The sequence below is a fragment of the Aplysia californica genome, unplaced genomic scaffold (assembly GCF_000002075.1).
Source record: "Aplysia californica isolate F4 #8 unplaced genomic scaffold, AplCal3.0 scaffold00660, whole genome shotgun sequence".
NCBI classification, from domain to species: Eukaryota; Metazoa; Mollusca; class Gastropoda; order Aplysiida; family Aplysiidae; genus Aplysia; species Aplysia californica.
Genome location: NW_004797930.1, coordinates 72,396 through 82,718, shown reverse-complemented (window position 1 = coordinate 82,718; position 10,323 = coordinate 72,396). Strand labels below are relative to the sequence as shown.

General features: G+C 38.4%; 1 protein-coding gene across 1 annotated transcript in view; it reads left to right on the top strand.

Moving 5' to 3' along the window:
* The window catches only part of LOC101858968 (max-like protein X), a gene marked incomplete in the record, with an annotated part of 33,020 nt that extends 23,163 nt beyond the window's left edge, over positions 1 to 9,857 (top strand). Inside the window, 5 exon segments of the mRNA XM_005108100.3 lie at positions 1,634 to 1,730; positions 2,424 to 2,523; positions 3,894 to 3,978; positions 5,572 to 5,688; positions 6,319 to 9,857. Of these exon segments, the coding sequence (XP_005108157.2) occupies positions 1,634 to 1,730; positions 2,424 to 2,523; positions 3,894 to 3,978; positions 5,572 to 5,688; positions 6,319 to 6,381 (462 nt within the window).
* Positions 9,858 to 10,323: the final 466 nt, after the last annotated feature.

Genomic DNA, 10,323 nt, shown 5'->3' with positions numbered 1-10,323 from the left:
GGGGGGGGATATTTAGAACTGCTCACAAGTTGCTTCCATATATGGACATTGAAACAACTCTAATTTTCAGCCCTACCCGAGTTTCCGATTGATTCTTGGAAACTTTTTTTATAATATACCCTTTTTTTTTGGTCTGCTGGTTTCCAGGGACAGGAGGTACGAGTAGTGGTAGGCCCATGTCAATATTGGCCAATATTAAGTATTGTATGGAGTAAGACAGCTCCGTATCGATAAGAACTCAGTACTTATTAAGGTTCAAACGAAGGGACGTAATTCAAGTGCCTTTTTCAGAGGATTTAACGAAGGGGAGTATAGTAGAAAATCTGTGTACCCGACACCAATGCCCAGGTAGCTGGTTTTGAGCTCTCTACCCGGCGGGTACTTGCCCAGCTCTAATGAGGAGTAGTGGAGGGAGGGGGTGTCATGTTGACCCTTGCTTTTTGCACTTGTAAAATTTGTCATGAGTCAGAATTTACAGATTTGTGGGTGGTTGGTGGGTGCTCTGATGTGGTTTGCTTCTTCTTTCCTGTCAAATGTCAATCATCCCTATCTCCCCTTCTCCTTTTTGGTATATGTTGCTCTCTTGTATCATCTCCAATCTTCAGCACTTATGTGACCTAATTGAGTTGCAAATGCCGTAAAACGCTTACTAACACAAATTTTTTTCATTTTTCATTCTTCGCTCTGATTGATTGGATTGAAATTTCTTTTTTTATGTGAGACGAAAGTGATGACAGTTGACCCCTCCACAAGTCATTTGATTTTTATTGATCCAGACCTATAACTATTATTGTCAGCTGATATCAGTATGGTATGAAAAAAATGTATTACCTGACCTATGGTGGTAGACCATGATTTGCGGGTGGTTGGTGGGTGCCCTAGTGTGGTTTGTTCCTTTCGTCCTGATATCTCCTCCTTTTTTCATGTTTGTTACTCTCTTGTAACACCTCTAATCTTCAGCACATATATGACCCTAATTGTGTTGCAAGTGCTGTAAAAAGCTTACTAACACAAAAAATATATAAACATTTTTTTTGCCCATTCATCACTCTGATTGATGGGATTGAAATTTCGTTTTCATGAATGGTGACGTTTGACTGCTTGACAAGTCATTTGATCTTTGTTAGTCCAGACCTATGTTGTCAACTGATATCGATATGATATGAAGCAAAATTTACATCTGGTAGTAGACCTTGCAGCTTGATTTATCCTACTTATGAAAGTGCCAGTTGTAATCACTCGTTGAAACCAATTCCACTCATAGGATTAAGTCAGAACCTGCCACCATAACACTTCCCTCATTTTAAGAAATACTGTATATGCAGTGTTTACAATTTACTGGAGAGCCGAAAAACTGAATGTTGTTTCCATGAATTAAAGAAAGACCATTTGCTTTCAAGATAATAAGGAAATTATTTATCAAAATTGTACTCTTAATTAATGAAAAGTATTGACTTTGGATGTTTGCAAAGTTTCTTTTGTTAGTAACAATATTCTTTTTCTTTTTTTTTTGGTTCGCCTGTAAAATTGTAAAAGCTGCATATACTGGTTTTTTAATGTTTTTTTATGGTGTTAGAACGTTTGCATTAAATTGTGTATAATGTTTTGTTTTGCATGTGTGTGTGTGTTTCAGAAAGGCTATGATGAGCTCCAGCACATTGTCCCCACATGCCAGCAGCCGGACACCCTGGGCTCACAGAAGATCAGCAAGGCCACAGTACTGCAGAGATGTAGGCTCACCTTTTTGTTTTGTGTCTGAGGGGGGGTTGTTTCGTTTTTTTCCACCATAAAATTTTTAGTTCCCTAGTTTACTTTTTCTCGCTGGAGGTTGGTGGACACTTCTTTGCCTTCCCTGTGTTGTTTCTGTCTGTCCGTCTTACCTTTCCCCAGCACTGAATGACCATTATTTTGTCAATGTTTTTCTTTTTACTCAAACAAAACAAATACTTTTTCTCACATACTCTTTCAACCCCCCTCCCTCTCTTTCTCTGAGCTTGTGTCCTTTGCTTGAGCTTTTCTATTCTTTGTTCTGACAATCTGTGTATTTATCTACCTTTGTTCATCTGTCTTTACCCCTCTGTCTTTCTAACCTTTCTGCTTTTCTCTCACGGCCTGTTTTCATGTTTTTCGTTTTTCATTGTCTGACATGTCTTGTTACTTTCATCCTTTTTCTGTCTGTCACTCTTCCCTCCCCGTTTTGTTATGTCTACCTCTTTCTCTTATGTCCTTGCTTTTATGTCTCCCTCCTCCCTTTCCCCCTATCTTTCTTACTTTTTTCCATCCCTAATTGGCCTTTTTTTTTGTTGATGTGCTTGTCTTTACTCAAACAAACTCAATTTAACAATATCCCACCTCATTCATACCCTCATATACTTATGTGTGCATATTATTATGCCATTATGTCATCATCTATCACCGTCCAGCCATCGACTACATGCAGTTCCTGAGCAACCAGAAGAAGAAGCAGGAAGAGGAGCTGGAGTCCCTCAGAAAAGAGGTCATGGCCCTCAAGATCATGAAGGCGTGAGTAGACGACAGTCGTCGAAATTGTCTTAAGGCGGTCACCCATTATGAAGTAGAGAAATGATTGTCTTTTATATGTGATTGTCTTACACAATGTTTTTTCTAATGTACAAGCTACACAAGAGAGAAAATGGGAAGTGGCTGTTTGCATGGTTGGTTGTCTTTTACAGGTAGTTGTTAGAGAAGATTCAACTGTGCTTTCCGCATCTCTGCTCTTTAACACTTTCCACCCGTGCAGCGCGCAGAACACCCGACACTTGTCACCACGGAACAGGATGCAGATGGGCTACATCAGTACTATACCTCTATCTCAGCAAAAATACCCCAACCATTGTGGAATTTTCAGCATTCTGAGAAAATTGAAAGTAATGATCACATGTTCACCGAAAAAGGAATAAGAATCGGAACTGAAGACATTGGATCTAGTTTCTTCATCACTCAAATTCTCATCATGGTGTGCGAGTAAAGCAGCACTCATGCTAGGTCTACTCGACATAAAATAAAAAAAAAATACTCTAAGTGTTGTTTACAAACTGAGTTTTGACATCAAAGGCCACACAAACCTTTCGGAAAGGATATTTAACTTTAACAAGTGCTCATGTCAAAAACAACAAGATCATTGCTGCGACTTTTTTGTTCCTATATTACACCGTCGCCGATCGACGTCTCGTGGGAGCAAATTGTTAAGTCAACGTCACTTTTTGATTCAGTCTGCCTCCTTGATACGCTGGGATTTTTTAAAACTGGTTTTAGCGGGTGGTTGAGGGTGCCACTGGTAGGTCCCACATCTTTTCTTTCTCTAATTCTTCTCTCTGTCTTGCCATTTCCCTGCACTAAATGACCATTACTGTTTGATGTGCTTCTCTTTACGCAAACAAAAGATATCAGTTTTAAGAAAATATACGGTCCTTCCAATTTTACATTACTAACAAGTTATTTACAAAATCAAAGCTCATTCTTCCTTCTTTTCATATTATAGATCTCAAACTATTTCTAGATAAGATTTGATGATAAACTATCGACCTAAGGAATGTGGAAGTAGTAACAGTGCATATGCTAGTCTCTGTAACGATTGTATTATTTATTGAAAGTGGTGGTTGTCTCAATTAGATAAATCCTATGATTAAGGCGCTCTGGTGTGGTTTGCCCCTTGTTTCTCATCAAACATCTATTGTCCTTATCCCCCCCTCCTTCTTTTTTGTGTTTGTTACTTTTTTGTCCACCGCATGTCTTGGGCACTTATGTGACCTTATTGTGTTGCAGTTGCCGTAAAATTCGTACTAAAACTAAAAGATACTAAATTTGTTTCTTTTACCTTTAATGCTTGGGCATAAATAGTGTGCTTTTTTTGTTTTGTTTTCGTCTATCAGGAACTATGAGCACATTGTAAAGACCCACCAAAGCGCTCCCTCACATGGACAGAACCAGGTGTCCGATGAAGTCAAGTTCCAAGTGGTAGGTCAATGTTTTCCATTTGATGACTATATTAATTACCCTTGGCTTTTGGTTCAAATTAGCTTTGCAATATAGCCTGTCATATATTTCTGAATAACATGATCAAATATTTCTAAAAGAAGTATACAACACATAATATTTAAGGAATATGCTCACCTCTTATAATTAGAGTTGTGTCGGGCTCGCTAAATTTGCGTCCACGAGTAACGAACTATTCGCTGGCACTACCCGCAAACGAGCGAACGGGTAACGAACGGTCCGCTTGTGAAGAGTAGTTCGCCACTCGCTACACATCTGACAGAGACAACAGTTCGTTTAGCGAGTGGGCGGACGGAGAGACTCTATGCATTCGAGTTCAAAAGTATACCCCTCGTGTTATATGTGCAGCGTACAGCAAGAATTACTACATCGGCCTACTGCTATATTAAAAATCTGGATATTAAAGCATATCATGGTGTCTTGCTTAGGCCAGATGCTACTTCAGTTCATAGATTAAATCAATCTCAATGCAACAATCAACAGTCCTAAAAAATAATACGTTATATGTGAGGCTGCGTGGTGAAGTCAGGCACTCCTCAAAATAATCAAATCGAAGAAACAGGCATTTTTTTGCTAGTTTGACAATTTTAATATAATTTTTGTTGTTGGTCTCAACACCTTCTTTATAGGCATATAAACACATATTTTGATGTGAAGTTTACTTTAAAAATGCTGATTAAAAGAACAAAGTATGTAGATTTTCAGTTTTCAAGAACTCTCAAGCATTGGAAGTCACAAACCTTTGGCGGCCATTTTCTCGCTAATTTAACCTCTGCAACCAAGTGACCCCACCTCCTTCAATTGCGAACATAATTATATATTAATTCTATTTAAGATAGACAAGTATTTTTTAAAATCTAAAGCAAGACAAATGAATAAGCTTTCAGATGATACCAATAACTCCATGTGTCCTAAAATTGATGAGCACCTGATTCCACCACCTTGTGACACATAGTTGATGTTTAAATTTGAAAAAATCAACTCCATTTTATTAACTCTACCAACAAATGTCGGCCGATATCAGATTCAAAATATATCCCCACCCTGTATGATACTCGAGCTTATGTTATTGGCAATTATGAACGGTATACATACATAATGTATCGTATGAGAAACGTGCTTACAAAATGAGTAGCTTCTTGGATTTGAGCCCTATGGAAATAGGTATACCGCTCTTAAAGGTGAAAATGTTACTAGTTATAAGTATGAAAAAGTAAACGGCCTTTTATACTTCGAGAATATGGCATCAATAGAAAATTTACAAATTTGACCCTAGTGTCGATTTTTGGCCAATGTCTCCATCTGTGGAATGCGAGAAGTAACTCATTATGTCAGCACGCCTCACATATGTTTCTTTGATTACTTCACTCCTACTCTCACTTCTTTTAAAACCTCCTTTCTCACTTATTGTCTTATCTCTGAGATCAGCCACAGTCCCCATGTATCCCCTTCTTTACGCCAAATGTAAGTGTAACATTGTCCCATGGGGATCGATAAAGTGTAATGCTTTTAAGTGTGAAATAATGAGAAAATGTTTCTCCTCTGTGCACACAGTTCCGCAGCACGATGGACTCGCTGTTCCAGTCCTTCAACCGCTCCATCTCTGTGGCAAACTTTGCCGAGCTCTCAGCGTGCGTCTTCAGCTGGCTGGAGGAGTACTGTAAGCCTCAGGTATGTCTACTGGTTAATTCACTGTTGTGATCCAGTGAAGTATCAGCTTGGGATTTGTATTAAGATGTTATCGAACCATGTGGAAAATAGAGGGTGACGATTTTTAGGACATTTAGCCTTGTGGCGAAACAAGTAGAAGTTTTTGTCTCCTTTCCTTCTGTCCTTGCTTCTTTTTTTTCATTTGCCTCCTCTTTCGTTCTTTCTCCCTCCCTTCCCCCCTTCTACTCTTGTTTTTTTCCTCCCTCCTCCCCTCATCTCTCATCCTCTCACTGTCTCCCTCTATTTCTCTCTCTCTCTCTCTCTCTCTCTCTCTCTCTCTCTCTCTCTCTCTCTCACATGGCAGAACTAATGTGATTTGTATGATTTATTTACCAATAGTATTGTCTGACTTGCTGGTCTTCTTTTTCTTTCTTTGTTTCTTTTTTTTAGATATGCTGCAGTGCATGCCCACCTGTCATGTCATATATGTGCAGAGCTATGGACCAAAGGCATTTAAAATCCATAAAATCATTGACAAATCAAAAGCTCTCGCACACACATTTGATGATATGCTTTTTTTTGTCAGAGTGTAAGAGTTTTACTACACTTGCAACTCAATGAGGTCATATATCATATGCTCTGTGTCCTCAGACCCTTCGTGACTTGGTACTTGGAATCCTGAGACAAGTGAGCTCAACAGTCAACAACCAGTGAGGTCAGAGGTTACACATAGACAGGGAAAGGACATTTGCTGAAAACAGCAGAAGACCTACAGTCTTACAAGTCTGAGATGGAATGATTAGCAGACATGATGGACAGAAAGTAGTAGATCACTCAACAGGAGGACATGAAGAAAAGGGTGAGGACCCGGTATGGAGCTTCACTGGTGACGAAAATCGGAAAAAAAAAAATAAAATAATTACAAGGAAAGAAAAAGGCTCAGGTTACTTTCCATGCACTGAATAAGAATGATTCCTTTATTGCCCTGTTGAGTTTGGAGCTCTATGACATTTTTTCCCTCACAAAACAGTCATTAATGTGAAGTTGAAATGCTGTTAAATCGGGCTTCTGTATGGGTCTTGTTATTTTTCAGGCTTTTACACGTCCATGTCCCATATATCTCATCTTTATGTATTTCTAGTTTTGTTAAAAGCGGCCGACAGGGTGGAAGCCTGCCTCATAAATAAACTAAATTGTGTCAATGGGGGTGTAAAACATCTATATTATTTTTTTTAAAACAACAAAGAACTCCAAAAAAATCGGCAATGTATTCCTTAGACTTTGATGCCATCTCTCTCTCTCTCTCTCTCTCTCTCTCTCTCTCTCTCTGTAGTCTTGACCTTGTATTTTATTTTTATTCTTTTACAGTGTAGTGGTCTCTTGCTAATATTATGCCGGGTAAAAGCGTGATTTGCCATGTTGGCAGCACGGAACCTAATTTTTCTCGTATAGAATTATCACTAGTAATTGTATGTTCCAAATTGACAACTTCATCTAATAGTGTGATTGATTGTTCCTATGCTAGTGTCAGAAATGGATGAGCCAAAATAAATGACTTATTTCACTTGGAATTGATGGATGTGAAGCAAACACCACATATCCTTTATTACTTGAAATTACAACTTTGCTGGGGAGAAAAAGACGAAGGGATGTTATGTGAGACAATTGAGCAATAACAAAAGTCAGTGACTGGCCATGTGTGGAGGACGGACAGTGTAAGGGGGCTATGATGTAATTATGACTGTCATTGTCTGTGATTGCTTAGTGAAGAAAACTTCACACCCTCCACAGAAAATCAGATGTGAGTTGGTTTACAACAATCAAATAAATTCGACAGAATCATTGCTCCAGATTACATCCCTTCAAAATTCATTTAATAGCACGTTCACATAAAAGCATGCTTTTCTTGAAACCTAAGTTATATATGCTATTAGCCAGAGACCAATGTTCCTCATGTTAAATTGCTATAATATTCCACTTTAGTTTTGCCTTGTACCTTCTTGTACCCTTAGAAACATTTATTTTTCCATATTGTTTATGTATGTGCAATTGTTTATACGACTTAATTTCATGACCTGTGTTGAGGGCACATTCTGTATCTGTCCCAGCCTTGTACAGTGTGCATGTAGCAAACATGCTTTTTTTTTTTTTCACAACTTGAATTTGAGATTGAAATGTTGTGGTCAAGTGATGGAGACAAAAATTTGTTGATACTGATCTTGCACTGTGGTATAGAAGCATAATATTTAATTGTTTAGACTGTTGGAAGTTTGATACACAGCTCAAAGTGACTTGTGAATCAAGTTCAGAGGTAAAATCACTCATTAATTTTGGCTAATAAGCCTTTAGCACTGTAATAACTTCTGACATGTGGCAACATTATGTGCCCCATCAGAGGAGCTTGAACAATTCCAGGCTTTATTCTATGCTGTGACATTATCACAATCAAATTTGATACGACCTTACTGTCGAGTACTCGCATGTGGTTTTCCGGTTAAGTGCTTAGCCTTCACATGCAGAAGACCTCAGTTCAATTTCCATTGGGGAAATTTTTTTATTGAGCATCTCAGTCCTGCTGCTGGGACGTTGTATCCCTCTCCACCAGGGTTAGTCACCTTCCAAATAATCTAAATTGTGCTGAAGCGGGCGTAATAAACACCTTCATTAGAACAAAACGAAACGTGACCAAAAAAGATAATCACTAAAAAGTAACATTGCATTCATGACACAACACTTGGATGTCTGCTAAATCTGCCAGGGTTTTCAGTTTTTTCTAGGTGTCCTTTGTGTTTCTTGTGCCTGATGATTTGCTTCATCTGACTCTGGGACAGTCCGTTACTTTCTATCTCTGCATTTCTTTGATGGGTGGTCTTCTGCTCTTCTGCTACTTTGTCGTATTTTGTGTGTACATGGAAACCAAATATTTTTATAGGGCAGGGGAGGAAGGGAGATGATGGGGAGGAGGCACATCAGGAATTATATCCTGAGTTTTTAAAGTCTTTTTTGTGTGTTTGTTTTTTGGGGGGTTTTGTTTTTGTTTTGTTTTTAAAATTTATGTCTATATACACAGAATGTCATATTGGAATAAATATTGAGTTCTTCATTATTTTTTTTTAATGCAGCCTGTTATTCCATCTTGCCTACTTAACAAAAATTGTCTTCCTTTTTTGGAAGGCATTTTTTGGCATTGCCTTTTTTATTTGGGGGGGGGGGGGTGTCTTGCACTGATGGTAACTTTCCCTCGCAGTGTTGTGTTGTTGTGCAGGAGCAGAAATCTGTAAGATCTCTGGGCTTTTTTTGCTACCGAAAGAAAAATATGAACTAACTTATTGTCGTTTTTCGCCCCGGTTCCCTTTCTCCGTTCATGGTTATAGTAGAGGACATGTTTAGTTACGAATGGCAGCTGTTCAGATTTTTTGTAAGATAATGAGAATAGGGAGGAAAAAATGGGCTTTACTGTGTGAATGTGTGTGTATGTGTGTGCGCACAGGTGTGTGTGTGTGTGAATGTGTGTGTGCATGTGTGTGACGCAGTAGGTGTGACAGAGAACATGACATACCGGTACTTTGTAATTTTTAGCTGAATTGCATCAGTTGTTGTGCCATGAAAATTTTTGTCTTTGTGAGACTATAAATAATATGTCATTTGGCATGTATCTTGTGGTGTCATGATCATGATTTTTTTTCTTTTTCTCTTTTCGCGAAAGTGACAACTTTTTATTTGAGTTCCTGCAAGGATGTATCAGACAAATTGTTGGCGCTGGCTTACAGGTTGAAGCAGCCCGTTTCCTAAATAATCTAAACTGGACAGCGGGGTGAGGAAGGGTAGAACATTGAGAGTCTATCTCAGGTTCTTTGTGGAAACAAGGTGGTGGAGATGGCTACACTTTGTATGTATCAAAAGTGGAAGAATTGCAACAGGAATCAAGTTTCAATAACTTTTTTTTCAGATCAATTCCGAAAATCTAATTGCAGCCATATCAATTCCTTAACCTAAGCTAAAAGCAAACATGTGCTTTTGGAAAATGTCTTCATGTGAATTATTGGGCTGCATGGTTTGAAAGTGATTTTATATAAAGCAAAATTGTCATTGCTTTCAACTTCAACTATGTGTGTTCATTATTTTGCGTGGTAATAAAGGTTCTTATTTAATTTTTTTGCTTTGAAATAAAGGAACCTGTACTAATGTTATTTTTATTTGTCTCCCTCAAGTTTTTACAGCACAGCCTATGTTGTCTAGCACTTGTTCTTGTGAAATTGACGTTGTCTGGCTATATCCTCAATGTTTACCAAAAATTTGTGAAGCTATTTTGGAAATGTTTACATTTGTCACAAGAAAGATTGTGTGTGTGTATGTGTGTGTGTGTGTGTGTGTGTATGTGTGTGTGTGTAATGATAGGGTATTACAAAATTGAAAGGTACTAAAATCGATGCTCAAGATCTGACTCCTCTTCCCCACCCCTGACGTCTGTGATGTAGTGGTTATGTGCTTTGCTGTCACATACAGGACACCCAAATTTGATTCCTGAGTGGGAAGAATTTTCATTGAGTGTCTCGGGCTTTCTGCTGCGATAATGTATCCCGCTCAGGCTGAATTGACTCTGAAGACGTCCGCCTAAATGATCGAATTTGTGTTGATGGGGGTGTAAATACACCT